Here is a 16,712-nt window from a genome sequence, read left to right as displayed (position 1 = left end):
CACACCACATTCATTCATTCAAAGTTAGATAGTAACATGCAAACTGTTACCTAACTCTGTGCCTGAAAAACTATTCACTGTGCAGCTGACAGGAGTTCACACAGGGCAGTGACCTGTAAATCAACACACAACTTATATCATCATACCATCAGTCTGATAGACTGTTGAACCTCAGACATTCAAACTGATGCAGAGTGGGTATGAAGCTACAGCTGCTTATAGACTCTGGGGAATCGGCACATCTGGCTCTGTGCAGCTTCTCTCCGGTTCACTAACTATCTGGTGTTCCTGCCTCAGATTCACACTTGTCTCAGCGTTGTAAGGAAACCCCCTGTTCTGCTTCCTCCTCTGTCAGTCATGGTGGGCAGTTGTGAAACTGAGCTTCACAACAGATCAGCCTCCAGAGAGGCAGAAGCAGCTCTCTGAGGGATTTTAGAATCCAGACCTGGTCCTAGTGAGTCATTGACATCTCATCATCAAGTCTGGTGGGAGAGGTGCATGCTGTCCCACATGCAGAAGCTGTGGTTGCCGATGATGGTAACAGCAGTGTGAAAATGCAAATCAAAAAGTGAGAAGAGTCTAAAACAAATGAGCTCATTAACCCTGACAGAGGAGACGATAATTTTAACATGAAATCACCATCTCCTCTCAGATTGGCCCCATCCAAAACTATAGTGTGATTCTTGTCATAATCGTTGTGAAGTCTTGAGCTATTAAGGTCACACTGAGTTTGATCTTTGACTTGGGCACCAGTTACAGTCATTTGTTTGAGTGTTGGACATTTTTAACCAAATTTGAAGAAGTTCCCACAAGGTGTTGAGAGACATCTGTTCACACAGCCAAACCCATGCGCTGCATTTTACTGAATGATCATTAAAGAGCAACTATGCAGGGTTTTTACCTTAACTATGATACATTTTACCTTAATTAAACAGCTTTGAAGTAATTGTGATGGTTAAATAAATAACTTGTAACTTGTTACAGGGAGAATGGGGACTCTCTGCCTTACACCTAGCGTCTCAACCTGCCAACCTTGTAACACAAATGCGCCCCGTAATCTCTTGTTTTATGACAGATAAGACTACACAAATATACACATGGTAAAGTGTATATGATCAATAACCTTATCCAGCGCTTCATGGATTGATTTCTCAGTGGCTTTGTTTAAATACAAATGCACATGACTGGGAGGAGGGTTAGTAAAACAGAGGAAAAGTGACCGGACTTGCATAGTTCTCCTTTAACTGTGCGTTCACACCAAAAGCTTTCAAAGCGTCAAAAACGCTTGAGGGTGTGCTTCAGACAAGACAGCTTCCAAAATGGCAGGGAGGCACTTCAGAACAAGCGAATCTAAAACGGACTAAAAAAGAAAAAACCTTTACCCCAGAGCAGTCGCTGCACTGACACTGCACTTTAAAATGCCTCAGTGCAATATACTGTTGACTGGTTCACTATCCTAACATGCAATATCCACTTTTTTTTATTAGCGTGAATCTGCCTGTTGTGAATATATTTTATTTAACTCTGCTGTGTCTCTTACTGTTGTTGTCTTAATATATTTTCTAAATAACACCACATTTCAGAGTCTCTACTCTACAGATGACACCCTGGGAGCAGCCCTCGTGGCACTCTCAAACATTCTGAGGAAATTTTCTAGTTTGAATTCTTTTTGTGTTTTTTTTTTACCATTTGCTCACTCATATTGTTCATTTGTACTTCATTTATCTAATATGGAGAGACATTGAATCAATAAGTGTTGTGTCTCTTGTAAGCTTGTAATGTCTAGTGTCATAATGTCTGTTAATGCGTATAGTTATGTAAAACAACACTGAGTAATAAAGTTGACCTCGACTTTAGGAAAAATAACTATGGTAGCTCTGTGTAGGTTGAAGTGCAGAGAACTCAGGTCATGCTCCACCCCCTTCTCCAAATATGGCGAAACAAATCGAGATGACAAGCTGACTCGACTTGAAATGAATTAATAACTGATTATTGACCAAAGTTTCAAGCTGTTGTCTGTGTGTGTCCTGACGGATGGAAAAGGTCTGGTGTGGGGTCAGCTGCTAGGTTAGACAAAGAGGGCAGCTCAGTGTAGCTGCATTTTCAGAAAGTCAAGTCTGTCATGTCAGTAAAGTCAAGTGCGGCGTCGCCTCAGTCTGGTCATTAATCAGCTCTGAGGGAAGAAAACAAACTTCCTCTTCTACTTCCTGTTGATCAAACTCAGTTTCGGCTGCTGCACAAACACTGAGTGTCTCTGATAAGCAACCACATGCAACATCTGCACAGCTGCTCCGGTCCAGATCGAGGTGGTTTAAATTGTTTCAGACCAGTGACAGACATGAGGGGTCAGTCTGAGACATTCACTGACTCACTGTGGGGTTGTTGTGGTGCGTTAAATGACACACAACATGTAGCAGCTGATACAATCAGAAAACAACCCAGTGGAAACAGACTGTGTATTTATTAAAATCCTCATCTCCACAACATTAGTGTCGTAGACAAACAGACAACATGGGCTGAGAGAGCTTTTTAAAATAAAATTTAACAATTTACATCTGTGTGTTTACCTTTGTTTTTGTGTGAATAAAGAAAAACTATGAATAGCTCAAAGAGTTCCAGATAGAAAAAAAACAACATTTTATCTGCTGGAACTTAAACACATCACCATCAGACTCATCATCATGTTAAAGTAAACCTCTGCAGATTAGGTTTGGTCTCTTTTTGTTCTCCCATTGCTTCTGGGCTCTAACGACGTCTCTGACAGAAAGGACCTCCTCCACTCTTCAACACTCGGAGTCATTTTCACTGCTTCAAGTCCCAAGAAGCTGCAACAGCTGATCCGGTGTCAGACCAGAGAGTGGCGGAGAAAACTAACAAAATAAGAGTCTGGCTGCAAATAAAAAGTAAAAGTCTGAGGCAGGACTGTGGAGGAGCGACGGCAGCCTGCAGCGTGACCTCTCCTTCCTGCCTTTACGCTCTGGTCTCAAACTCCTCCTGCCTGAAGAAGGGGTGGGGGGTGGTCTTTGGCTGCAGAGCATCAGTGACTCTTCTTTGATGAGCCGAAGCCTGAGAAACCCATCACCGCTGCCATCTCGTCATCCTCCTCAAAGTCCACATCCTCCTCGGCCCGACGCTTCCTCTCCTTCTGCTTCTCTTTCTTGTAGGCCTTGGCCTTCTCCTCCTGACAACATAAACAGAGACAAACATCTGGACTTCAGTCTGATTATCGGCTCTGAATCTTGTTTCGTTACTAGGGACGGGTGTCGTTTAGGTTTTATCCCATACCAGTGCCAAACCGGTACTTTTGAAACGGTGCCGGTGCTTAAAGGTATAATGTGTAGGAATTCCCCCCCATCTAGCGGTGCGGTTGCATATCGGAACGTATTCTTGATGTTGCATTCACGTGAAATCGGGCAGACGTCAGACAGACAACAGACGCTGCATGTAACAGCAAAACAATACAGGTGTGACAATATGTTGTCATGGTGATGTGGTATTGTTTACCTGACCCACGTTTTACCGTCTTTCTCTCAAGTAAAATGACATCCGGTCTAGGGCTGGGCGATACGGCCTAAAATCAATATCACGATATATTGAGCAGTTCGCCTCGATAACGATAAATGGACGATAACTACTCAAACCCCCCCCTGCAAAAAATAGGACCCCTGGACCTATTTATTGAAATTTTTTTTTTTTTGCTATAGCTGCTGTATTTACAGAGGTGCCACTTTAAGGGACTGTAAAATTACACTGTCTGAAAATATGTTAAGAAAATACACATAGTACTTTTAGTTGTTCAGATTTATTGAACAACTGATAAGCACACATTACAGCACACATTAGGCTACAGCATTTCTTTTTGAAATAAACTGCTCTTCCTCCTCAACCAGATGACTACCTCAGCAGCCGCAGCCACTTCAACTTTTGAACGTTTTCGCTACATTTAGTTATGGCGGCCCCTACTTCTTAATTATCGCCGCCAATATTTCATAATGCGGTCGGAGCAGATGTACAGTAATAATCTACCGTCACTTTGTAAACTTCAAGTGCCTCGACCCGCTGGACGGGTCAAACTCAGTGGCATTGAAATGAAGCATTGAAATGAAGCACCGAAATCTGCGTTGCATTTTGGTCTGGTTACTACCATTTACGACAGCACCGTATCGGTATCCATCCCAATTTGTTACTGGATCTAAATACTCAACTGATATGTGTAAAAGACAAAAGCTGTTCCAGCCACACACGCCTCTTCAAGTCAGACCATTTAGACAACACACACACAACCAGGCTTTGAGCAGCTGGTGTCCTGCCTTCCTCACCTCCTCCCTCAGCTCCTTCATGCGCTCCTCAAAGTCATACTCCTTCTGCTTCTCCTCCAGCTTCTTCTTGTTCACCTCAAAACGCTTCTTCACCTGATCCAGAGATGAGCGCTCCACACGCATCGACATGCCCAGGTTCCTCTGGTCTGAGAACACACAGCCACACACACACACACACAGTATAGTTTATATCTAAGGCCCCATCCTGGTCTGTTCTCATCATTTCTTTGTCTGTCTGAGCTGACGTAGACTCACGTTTCTTGCCGTTGATGTGATCCAGAAAGTTGATGGAATCTTTCACGACACAGTCACACACATTGCAGTAATATCTGGAGAAGAAAACTTCAGTTAATTCAAAAGCGTTTTCTAATATCAGTTTCTATAGTCTGTGGAGCGACTGTGGGACTCTGTACCCGCCCATCTCAGCCTGAGGGGTCGTCTTGGTGATGACGATGGTCTTCCCCAGTTTGGACTCCAGATCCACCTTGTAGTCTCTGTGACGCAGGAGGTCCCGCTTGACCGGTGGAGCCACTTTCCCTAAAAGAGATGGAAAGAAGAGTTGACCATTACCGGGCCTGAACCTCTGACATCATCCGTGATGGGAACAACGGCCTTTTACCAACGCTGCTACTTTTTTCAGTGACGAGTAATCAAAAAAAAAGTTACTGTTTTCCCGTTACAACGGCATTATGACAATAAAATGCACCGTTACCGTTACTTGACTCAAGATACACCGTTTAAGTGTAGGACACATTTTTTCATTAGTTACTGTCCTTGCAATTAATGACTTTTATGATGTAGTATCTTACTTTTTTGGGAAAGTAACTAGTAACTGTAACAAATTAGTTTTTCAACGTAACATGCTCAACACTGGACATCATCAACTCAGAGGAGAACTCAGGGAAACAAAATGGAGAGCAGAGGAAGATATAGAAACAAAACTGAAGATAATTGACTGTATCTAGAATAATAAACAGATCTAATCTCCTTCATTCTCTAAATCAGCTCTGAAAAAATAACCAAACGTTCACATCCTCACCATCTCTCCTCTCTCGGTCTCGCTCCTCGGCCAGTCGTTTCTGAGCCAGGTTCTCATACTCCTCCTTGTCCCACTTCCGACGGAAGTCATTCTTGCTGGACTGAAGGGAGAGACAGGTGGGTGGGGGTCTCAGTGATACATGATGGTAAATGTACACATATACAGATCATACACAGGTTTTGTGGTTGAACCTAAACCCTGTCACCATGGCAAAAACAGCAGAGGCCAGACACCAAATCTCTGTGGCACCATTTCCCATAAACAGTGCCAACCCCCTCTTTCCTCGGACACTGAATAAGCTGAGACACATTAATATATCAAAACTAACCTTGAATAAATTTTGCAGTTAATACACACTAGCAGTTTTACAGTTCATTAAAGGGATAGTTCACCCAAAATTCAAATTTCACTCATTATCTACTCACCCTTATGTCGACTAAGGGCTGGGAGAATTTTCAGAGTCCTCTGTGCCTTCTCTGAGTTACGGGGGGGGTCCCCGCAGCAGTATTTGTCCATATAATGGTTGTGAATGGTGCTCACTTTTCTTCGTCCAAAAAGACACACAAAAAAACATCCAAGTACCTCCATACTGCTCGTCTGTAATGTCCCTCTTGTATTGAAGCCTCGACATGAGAAATTGTTCCACCGGTCAGTGCAAATCTCGCACAGGAAGAGCAGTGAACTGAGACACTGGGAGCTTCTGCTACAAACAAGCTTAAAATATAGACTTATTTAATTTATTTCGGAACAATTTCTCATGTTGGAGCTTCAATACAAGAGGGACATTACAGACAAGCACTATGGAGGTATTTGGATGGTTTTTGGGCTGTCTTTTTGGACGAGGAAAAGTGAGCACCATTCACAACCATGGACAAATACTGCTGCGCGGACCCCCCCCCGTAACTCCGAGAAGGCACGGAGGACTCTGAAAATTCTGAAAAATCTGAAATTTGAATTTTTGGGTGAACTATCCCTTTAACAGACATTGTGCGCATGGTTTCCATATTTAATAGCCTGTAGCATTTACACAGTTTAGGGCCATTTTAATGTTAACGAGTTTTACAGCCCGTCATTAATATCGCTCTAATTCCAATAACTGAAGTCTACAGTGAAACAAGACTTGTTACTCTTTCAGTAGGAATGTGTCTATGTTTATACTTGACTAAAACGCAGTCTAATCTGCTGTTTCTTATTGACACACATGTGCTTTTCGTGTCCGTTTTACTGCTACATGCTTTGGGGTGGTTTATCGTCAGTTTAATGTGAAAGGCTCGTTCACTACGTGCTTCTTTGTTTGTTTTGTGCTTTTATTCTGAAGGAGCCAGAACTCATCTTGTTGTTGTTGATGCTAGCGGAGCTAATGCTCACATTCAGAGACGCACACGAACCAACACAGTGATCACTCGTTGATCAATCTTTGAAACAACGCTATAAAATCGCCCCAATGTTTAAAAAAAGAAGCGAGAACTCGTGTCGTATTTTTTGTTAGCCAGTTTGTTCAGGTTAGCTGCTAGCTGCCGCATCGGGACCAAGCAGCAGAAACAGGTTTTAAAGACTTTAAACGGGACCGGACTGTACGGTTAGCCTCTCTGTTAGGCGCACAAATGTCTGTGAAATCGCCGCCTCGGTAGACTCGTATGTTCTTGAATTTTAAACGTGAAAAACAAAGTGAGCTGAGGGACTCACCCCACTGCCGGACGCCATCTTGTTTCTTTAATGACAGGATAGTAGCGGAAGTTTGTTTAAATGGTGAAGACACAGATATGTGGTGAAGAGCTCTGCCTGCAGGAGCGGAGGACCACACTGAGCAGTGAGCACTGGACCAACAGCCACAACACCACAAAAAGAAGAGTCAACACATGAAAACTGTTACAATGAACAAATACAAACAAGCAAAAACAGGAAGAAGCATAAACTTAGTCTATTAATCCTACCCTTTCTCTAGTTCTCAATAATTTGTTTCCAGTCAATCATCTGTTGACTGGCTTTTATGTTTGTGTCCACACAAGAACCTATTTACTTACTTAGATATGCACATATTTACAAAACAATAGAAAAATAATTGATGTAATGAACAAATAAATAAATATCACCATGTGACTGTCAAAGTCCGTCTTTCTCAGTGTAATTTATGAATACCATGTTTTTGGTTTTGCTTTTTGAATTGGCTCATGGACACTTGCCTCTGGACCATGGATGTATTATATTGCTCTGGACCTACAGTCTATGCTCTGGCCATATTATGACCATGACTCTGACCATTATGGCTCTGACTCTGGGCCTTCTTTTTACATTCTGTGCTCTGGACACACTCAATCCTTAAGTAAATCTTCTAACCGCTAATGCCACCTAGCGGACAGAATATGTAACAACACTCAATCATAACATCCCCCTGTCTTACATGTAAAATGTACGATTGCTGTAACTTACTGATAGTTAATCTACATATTTTGTGCTGCGTCAAGTATTTCTACTTTTTGGGCCATTTTTTTGTAGTTTAACTACTCAATTTACAAACTACAATTTGGCCTATAACATGAAATATTTTTTTATATAAAAAAAAATATACCTTTATAATATAAATTGTATTTTACCACTATTGTGTTCCAGAAGTATCTGAAAAAAGGCATGAATCATGTCATGACATGCCAATCCAACGCTGTCATTTCAATCAGTAGGCCTAGGTGTTTCCTTTACCATTTCTTTACAATATCCATTTTTTCATTTTCTACAACTGCTGTCCTACTCCATCACTCTGCATTCTTTCCTCTGCTTTTAAACCGGCCTGCCCTCCAGTGTTCCATTAAGCTGGCCTGCTCTCCCTATATGGCCCTGCCTGCTTGCCTTCATCAGCTCATTTGACTGAACAATCCCCATTTATTGATTAATTATTATTCCATATTTCATGTTGTAAATTGTCTTCGTGTCTTACAACATCTATGTCACTTCTGCCCTTCCTGGGTGATGGATCCCTCCTGTCTCTCACTCTGAGGTCTCTCCTGTTTTATTTTCTTGGGAGTTGATGTGAGGATCTAAGGGCAGAGGATGTTGTAATGAGACAAACTGTAAAAATGCACAATACTACAAATAAACTTGCCTGCTTGTCTTGCCTTGCCTTGCCAAAGTAGTTTTAATATAGGGACCGGATAGGCTATCAAATGTAGTTAAATAAAAACCATATTATCTTAATATACATCCATGAGTAAAACACAGATTTTATTCCTAGCTAAATTCTTGTAGAATTATCAATAATTACAATTTAAGTACTAGAGTAAAGCAAAAGCACTTCAAACTCGTATGATGCTTGAGTAAATGTAGTCTGATACCCTGTCATTTTATTTCTCCATGACCCAGATCATGCGGTACAGGTGAGCCGGGCAGGCCCCGCCTCCCTCAGGTGCAGCTCATTAAAAAGCTGGTAAAGAGGAACAATGGCGTCCGTCCGTCTAAAGTGAAGGCGCTAAACTTAAACAGCAAAACATGTCATCGAGTGGAGTGGAAACAGCTCAGAGCCCGCTGCTCTCCTCCAGGTAACGACGAGCACACAAACACTTGGTTTGTCGTGGCAACACTCAGGCAGGAACATGCACGGCGGTGTAGGCCAAGTCCCCGGAGAAACGTGATGACTTTGTGTCCGTGTGAAGGTTTCAGTTGAGTTCAGTTTATTTTAGGGCAGGGGTGTCAAACATGCGGCCCGTGGGCCAGAACCGGCCCTGCAGAGGGTCCAATCTGGCCCTCAGGATGAATTTTAAAAAATCATAAATTTTCGTTAAAATTTGAAATTGCACATATTTTTTATCAAGAAATTTCAGGTGGTTCACAATATGTTTTGTAAAAGGATAGTTCCGTAACTGTAAACATCTTATTAATGTACTAAAACAGAGGGAAATCTCAATTTTTAAAATATATTCAAAGGTTATTATGCTATTATTTTACTGGTCTGACCCACTTGAGATTAAATTGTGCTGTTTGTGGCCCCTGAACTAAATTGAGTTTGACATCCCTGTTATAGGGCCTACATTCTTAGCCTTAAAATTAAGATTAAGTGTGAAACGTCCCCCAATCAAAGCGGAGAACCAGCCCAACCAGCCCACCCCCTTTTTTCCAATTCTATTCTGTTCTCTCTCTTTATTTATTTTTTTTAAGCTCGCATGTTCACATTTTTGGAAATTCATATTTCCGAATAGGCAGTGATCACGTCATGTCTGGTGTGTTTTTGTTTTTTTGAAGTGGAAGTCTCAAAATGTTTTATGTTTGATCTTGACACAAATCATACTCTATTCAGATTTTTAACAGTCATCTTGATGCCACCAACCTTTATCATGTTGCTGGACTCCAAGTAAATTAGAGAATGAACATTTCACTAAAGGGTTAGGCTACCTACTGTTTTCTACAGGTGGCACTGTGATAACTTACACTTTTGGGTAGATTGGACAAGTAGGCTAATGACGACTAATGTCTAATGTTGAACACAAAACTTTAACTGCACTGCCATGAACAGGATGTGCAAAAAAATTCAAGAGCTAGACAGATTAGAATTGAAAAGATTTTGAGCTGACATCCTTACTTTGCAAAAATCAGTAAATTAAAAATGGCTGACTTCCTATAGAACTTTTCAGAGAGTATAAACAAATACAGGTGTTACCAAGGATACTAATTAAGGCTCCATTCCATTTAGTGTAGCAGAGCGTTTTCTAATGAGCCACACCTGTCTTTGTTTATACTCTCTGAAAGGGTCTATAGGGTTTTGGTATGTGTGCAGGGGCCTTTATAGGCCTTGGTGTGTTACATGTCACTCACTACCCACTGAATTTCACACCTGCAGACGGAGGACTGTTAAATTTTCTCGTTGGTGCTATCAAGCCATTTACCTACACCCCAAAGCAACACACTTTCTACACGTGTGTGTGTCTATGCTCTGTTTAATAAAAAAAAAATAAAAAAAACACCCCTTTGTACTTGGACTGTTCTAAGTCAACTAGTTTAGCTCCTCTTCGGTGTGGGCACTGAGCCCAGGTCAAAGGTCAGGCCAGGGTGTTGTGGGTTCTGTCTGTGATGACGATGCAGTTTCTCTTCAGCCTCTGCTTCAGTCCCTGGCCACACGTGTGTGTGAAGGGCTGGTCAGCCGCCATGTGGAGCGCTCCCCCCGACCCGCTGCTGGCCCCCAGCTCCTCCAGCTGCTGCAGCCCCGAGCCCTGGCTCCTCCCCGGCTGCAGCTCCGTCTACGACAGCCTGGTCAGGTGAGCAACACACCTGCTGATTCTCTGCCTGCTTCCTCACTCAACGAATTTGAAAGCATTTAGTGATGTTACAGGAACAGTACTAAAACATGTGACATTTTGGTTTGGGCTGAATAATTTAAAAATATACGAGTTAAATTTATCATGTTTTTATAAAACCAAAATACACCTCTGTGCTACCACTGAACACACATTGCCTTTTTCTAACACTTAGGGTTCTTATACAGTTGGACATTACAATTAATCCCATGGGTGGGGTTAGTTGTAATGCTTCTGTTTCATGCAAATAATTTCATAAAATTCTATCTGTATTAATTCTATCATTATCCTATAAGTCAATACTGTTTTCAGAATGACAAGTGGAAAAAAACTACAACGTAATCTAATTACTCTCATCAGACTACTGTGTTTATGTGTCACATATAGCCTGCACAATATGTCTTATTTATTGAATAAATTTTAGTCAAAATGAAAAAAAGTCAAAAAAGTAAGCAATGTAGCTGACACAGTCTGAATAGGTCTGTAGGACGTTTTATTTTCGTTGCACATAATGGGCGCTGTGACATTTTATTAAGCTTAGCTAACGCTAACATTTTCTGAGAGTTGGTAACGTGATTTAAATTAACGTTTTGTTTTAGACAAGACAATTAATAAAATCATACATAGTTGAATTGGGTGACAAGCAGCTCAGTAATCGAAAGACAAGTATGGAAAAGGAATTCCCTTTTGTCGCCTGTCGTTTAACTTTGAATTGCGTCCATGATGAGGTGACTATCTGTCTATTAGTTGTAACTGGCCAGAAGCATTTAGAGAGGGTGTAACTTCCATGTTACAACTAACCCTGCATAAGACGTGCCCCACTCTCCCCTACGTGCTACAGTAAAGTTCATGAAGTAAAGCATGAATATTGAGAACAACTGTAGTTTTTGTACAACAATATTAAGTTGCATATTATGCAAAACAACAGGTCAAAGGTTAGAATCGGACAGAAAGATTTTCACTTACAGTTTCTGCATCATCTTACTGGTAGCATTTCAGATTCATGAGGAGAAAATCAGTTCCCTCTTTTAACCTCTTACTGATCTGGGACCTGATGACGTCTTGTAAATTGGTAACAAGAGAGTGATGTCGGCAGTGAAGAGAGATCCTGAAAAGTTTCTCTAAAGTCTGTCATTGAAATCTTAAATTTGTCCATTAATGTATTTTGTTTAATTGTTTTTCATACTTTTCTGTTGAACTGTATCATTTCAACTGAAGTGATGTGTGACTGTCAATTTCCAAATCCCCGTCTCCTCAGTAATGTCTCTCCGACCCCATCCCCCCCTCCTGTGATTGGCCTGCAAGGACGAGACAGAGCCACTGGCAACAAATCTCGCAGGTTAGAGTCCTGAACCAAAGATATAGAGTCAGGTGAAGGACCAGTTCTGGTTCTGATGTGACTTATCACAGGGTGAAGATGATGCCTGACCCGTCTGTCTGCCTCCACTCCAGGCCGTCCATCCTGGAGCGCTGTATCCTGAAAGTGTCCACCAGCAGCGTTGGTGTGGGGACAGATGATCTGGACAAGAGGTTAGTGCAGCTGCTGCTCGGTCACAGTTCAGATAACAGAAAGTCAGTCTGACCCCCCCCCTTCTCCCCGGTCCCTGCAGGTCCCCCTTTGGCCGCCACCCCCGCCTCCCGGACCCAGCCAACATGGAGACCAACGCTGCCGTCCTGAAGCGGCGCCAGAAGCAGATTCAGTACGGCAAGAACACCAGCGGCTACCAGAACTACCTGCAGCAGGTTCCCAGGTGAGCTGGGGAGAGAGGGACAGACAAAGACGCACATCCCCTCTCTGCTCTTTGCCCCTTCTACCTTTGACCCCCCCCCCTCCTCCTTCTCAGACACCTGAGGGACCCTAAGCTCCACCCCTCCACTCCCAACAAGTACAGGAAGTACAGCCGGCGGTCCTGGGACATGCAGGTTCGGCTGTGGAGGCGGGCCCTGCACTTGTGGGACCCACCCACTGACAATCAGTCAGACGCCCCCACCAACGCCCCGGACCCAGTGGAGCAGCTGTAGGTGCAGCCGGGGCCAATGAAGGTTTAATTTAGCTTAAAGGGATAGTAGCATTTTTTTAAAGTGGGGTTGTATGATCTACAAATAACCCCTAAGTACTTTAATTGCAGTAGAAGACTCTCTGCACTCCTCCCGTTGGCAACGCCAGCCCATAGCCCTGCCCAGAGATTTACAACATACAGTGTTGTGAACAGACCCAAAGAAACGGCCTATTTTCGCGGCATAAAAGAGGTTTTACCTGGGGAAAAAAAATACACAGTTCCATTGTTCGCTATAATATAATTTTTTCCAGCCCTTCAAAGTGCAGGAAAAATGCAGTTTTTATTTGGAGCTAACCAACTGCTGGGCGCTAACCCTGGGCGGAGGGATACGTGAGTTGGTTAGGTCCAAATAAAAACTGCGTTCTTCCTGCACTTTGAGGGGCTGGAAAAAATTATATTATAGCGAACAATGGAACTGTATTTTTTTTTTTCAGGTAAAACCTCTTTCAGGCCGTTTCTTTGGGTCTGTTCACAACACTGTATGTTATAAATCTCTGGGCAGGGCTATGGGCTGGCGGAGGAGTGCAGAGAGTCTTCTACTGCAATTAAAATACTTGGGGGCTATTTGTAGATCATACAACCCCACTTTAAAAAAAATGCTACTATCCCTTTAAGCTGAGGGAGGAGTAGGGAAGGAACTGGGAGGATTGTTAATGTATATTAATGAAAATCAAAACTTTAGTTTGTTCCTGAATTGATCGACTGCACGTTTTCAGTTCAAGTTCATACATGTTCATGGTTAACTTTCCAGTACTGAAGGGACTTAATTGTTTGCACTTTGACTCTTTTGCCACTATTGATCTGATTGGACAAGGTCACATGTTACTGTTTATGGGAGCCACCGTTTTGACTCCGTTTTCGCTCTTCTATTTTACCTGATAAAATTATTGTCATGTCTGGAAAAGCTTCAGTTTTTAGCTGAATTACATTTGACAGAAAACTGGTTTTAATTTATCGACTGCAAATGACTAGATTAAACCTGAAGTCTTGTCTGGTGTGTGTGCAGGCAGAGCCAGCTGGAGAAGATGACCTCTGAACTGTGTGAGGACAGAGGAGACAGGCAGAGAGAGAAGGAGGCAGCAGCCACCTCTGAAGCCTCCTCTGGGTCTCCCCCTGGACCCTGGACGGTCCCCTTCTCCCCGGTAACCCGCTCATCACCAATCAATGTGTAATAATCTGAGGTCAAGTTGCACCTATGTCTCTGGGTGCTAATGATTTACTGTGTGGTCGGACCCCGACAGACAGCCAGAAATACCACACTCTATAGAGTTAAAATGCTTTATCAATTATCCATTACTAATCAGTCCATTAAATCATATCCAGCTGGGTTGACATCTGTCCCCTCTACTCAGGACTCGGAGGCGAGCCGTCGTCCTCTTCGCTCCCCTCCTGGCCTAAGCTACTCCCTCAGGAGTCACCTGACCTGTGATGACAACATGACCGACTGGCTCCGCCTCTTGCTGGATGCTGACTACGCCCCAGGTGAGGTCACGCTGGCCAGCTATGGTGCTGCTTTGGCTTCAGATTTATTAAAACAACATACTGTTAAAATCAGAGCAAGTCACAAAGTGATTCACAGGAGCAGTTGTCTAGGACTTTCTTCATTTCATATTTCAACTAGGGCGTTAAAGAGGAACTAAGCAGGATTTCTCCCGTGGCTATGCTACATTTTTACCTTAATTAAAAAGCTCAGAGTAATTGTGACCATTAACTACATGACTTGTGACTTGTTATGAGTGAGAACGGAGGCTCTCTGTCTTCCACCTGGTGTCTCACGGCTGAAAACCAACCTTGCAACATCAGTGTAAGTTACTCGGTCGCCGCTCCGGTGTCCCAGCTCTCGTCTCTGCACACCGCAACACAAACGTGCTCCGTAACCCGAAATCTTTTGTTCATGGCGGTTAAGACTACAGAAACCCATACACCGTGACATCGTATATGCTATGTAACGTTATCCACCGCTCCATTTATTGATTTTTGGCCGGCTACGTTGTAAACGAATGCACATGGGCAAGAGGAGTGTAACCAAACAGCGGAAAAGCGAGCGGACTTGCATAGTTCCCCTTAAGTATGAATTTTAAAGACCAGTTAATCCATCAATAAATACTCCAGATTTAGATATTGATGGGGCTGCTTTAGAGGACATTTCATGTTGGCATAGCCTGAAGCAGTGACTCGACTCCCAATCAAGACGATCTGTACTGTATGTCACCCCCCGTCTCTCCTTACTGTCCTATCGCATCAAAGAATAAAATGCCCCAACATAACTTTAAAAATGTAAAGATTTTATTGGTGAATGTCATAACACTTGATACATTTATTTGGAGATGACTTAGTTCATGATAGTCATGAACATCTTCAGTTTCTATTTTCTGTGTCATATTAGCTAAACATATAGTTTCAGCTTTCCTTTGTAGCGTCTCTGTGATGTTCGGCCTTCACTACTGATTCATTTGTGAACCCTCCATCCAGCCTTAGAACCAGGTGTCAGGACTTTCTGTGACTTTGATTTCACAACAAAGCACTCACTTAACCTGGAGCTCCGGGACCCACCAACCAACAGTTGCGATTTGGTTTCTCTGAACACTGATGGGAATTTTAAACTTCCATCACCCCGACATGTCTTGTTGTCAGTGTGACTGACTGTATACTGCTGCTGACAGGACATTAGGTACCGCGACTTCACTTCCTGTTTTATCACATGATCACTGAGAGTGTTGGTTACATTACTGTCCCTCAGTGTTTTTAATTTCATAATTTAATCCAATCTGACTGAGTAACAATGAAAGCAAAAGATCAACTTCCAATAGGAACCAATGCCCACTTTCTGTTTAAGCCCAAACATATCAGTGTCCAGTGTCTGAGTGTCTGAGCAGCACCTTGTGTTTTCATCGGTCTCTGATGGTCTCTGATGGTCTCTGATGGTCTCTGATGGTCTCTGATGGTCTCTGATGGTCTCTGTTCTCTCTCAGATCTGGGCTGTGACGACCAGCAGGTTCCCGTGTTCTCTGACCAGGTTCTGTGGAACCGGTATTGATGTTCTCTGTTCCTGTGCCGGTCTGGAACCAGCAGAGTTCTGTCATCGTGCCAACGTGAAGCCCTCATCGTCTGAATTGTGACCCGACGTGTGTGTGCGTGTATGTATGTAAGCGTGGGTGGGTGTGTGTGTGTGTGCGCGTGTGTGTGTGTGTGTGTGTGTGTGTGGGGCTAGCTGGCTGGCTGTCCTTTTTTAAGATCACTGCAGATTTACTATCCCAATCCCCCACTGTTCTCGGAGTGGGGGTCCTCAGAGGAAGTGTTGAGATTTCCCAGCTGCTCTTGAACACATCCTCCATGCTGCTATATATTTTGCACTTGTGTATTGTGTTAAGCTGTCACCTGCACCAGGTTTTACTTTAAGTCCTGCACTGAGGGAAGTCACCTGTTTCTGTTGTCACATTGTCTTGGCCCCACCCTCACCTTCTCTCTGGCTCCTCCTCCTGTGCTGCCATGTTTTTTCTAAAAAACAGAAACCTTGAGCACTTGAGGGGAGCAGTTTGTTTAGTGCGTTTTCTCTTTTACTGTGTTTCTGGATTTGTTGTGTTGCTTGAACCTGATGAGCAGAGCTGAAAGATGTGCTTAATAAAGATAAAGTAATAAAGTGTTAATTCACACTGAGCTCAGTTATTCTTTAATGCCTCTGATTGGTTGCACACGTGCAGCCTCTCTGTGGACACATGAATTATGACGATGGGTGCAGAGACACAATTCTGATGTTTCTATCTCTCTGACTGTGGAGGTGCAAGGCCAGTTCCACACTTCCTCCTTAATAGTTTCTTCCTCTTAGCTATGTATAGTAGCCTACTTAAAGACTCGGTTAAAGTGTTGCACAGTGACTGCAACAGCTTGAGGTAATTGCCAGTCATATCTAACACTTAAGGTTGAATTTCTCTTTAGCTGAGTAGCTTAAATGGTGTTGTATGGAACTCTTAAAGGGGTTTAATGCTTATGGAGGAAAAGTAAGTGATTTACAGCA

The 16,712-nt window shown here is 42.9% G+C and overlaps 2 protein-coding genes across 2 annotated transcripts; one reads left to right on the top strand and one right to left on the bottom strand.

Moving 5' to 3' along the window:
• Window positions 1-2,791: 2,791 nt before the first annotated feature.
• zmat2 (zinc finger, matrin-type 2) lies at window positions 2,792-7,101 on the bottom strand. Its single transcript, XM_085798298.1, has 6 exons — window positions 7,045-7,101; window positions 5,359-5,458; window positions 4,733-4,856; window positions 4,575-4,648; window positions 4,320-4,465; window positions 2,792-3,181 (listed from the first exon to the last, which is right to left on the bottom strand). The coding sequence occupies exons 1-6, from the start codon at window positions 7,060-7,062 to the stop codon at window positions 3,038-3,040; spliced, it is 606 nt and encodes a 201-aa protein (XP_085654424.1). The 5' UTR covers window positions 7,063-7,101; the 3' UTR covers window positions 2,792-3,037.
• A 1,654-nt stretch (window positions 7,102-8,755) lies between these two features.
• slbp2 (stem-loop binding protein 2) lies at window positions 8,756-16,354 on the top strand. Its single transcript, XM_085796853.1, has 9 exons — window positions 8,756-8,888; window positions 10,437-10,598; window positions 11,896-11,976; window positions 12,090-12,167; window positions 12,248-12,388; window positions 12,482-12,655; window positions 13,704-13,839; window positions 14,050-14,179; window positions 15,670-16,354. Exons 1-9 carry the CDS (start codon window positions 8,839-8,841, stop codon window positions 15,732-15,734), a joined length of 1,017 nt encoding a protein of 338 aa, XP_085652979.1. The 5' UTR covers window positions 8,756-8,838; the 3' UTR covers window positions 15,735-16,354.
• Window positions 16,355-16,712: the final 358 nt, after the last annotated feature.

This window comes from Trachurus japonicus, chromosome 14 (assembly GCF_045865225.1).
Source record: "Trachurus japonicus isolate A0001 chromosome 14, Traja_1.0".
NCBI classification, from domain to species: Eukaryota; Metazoa; Chordata; class Actinopteri; order Carangiformes; family Carangidae; genus Trachurus; species Trachurus japonicus.
The sequence above is the reverse complement of the archived record's forward strand: the minus strand, read 5'-3'. Positions and strand labels throughout refer to the sequence as shown.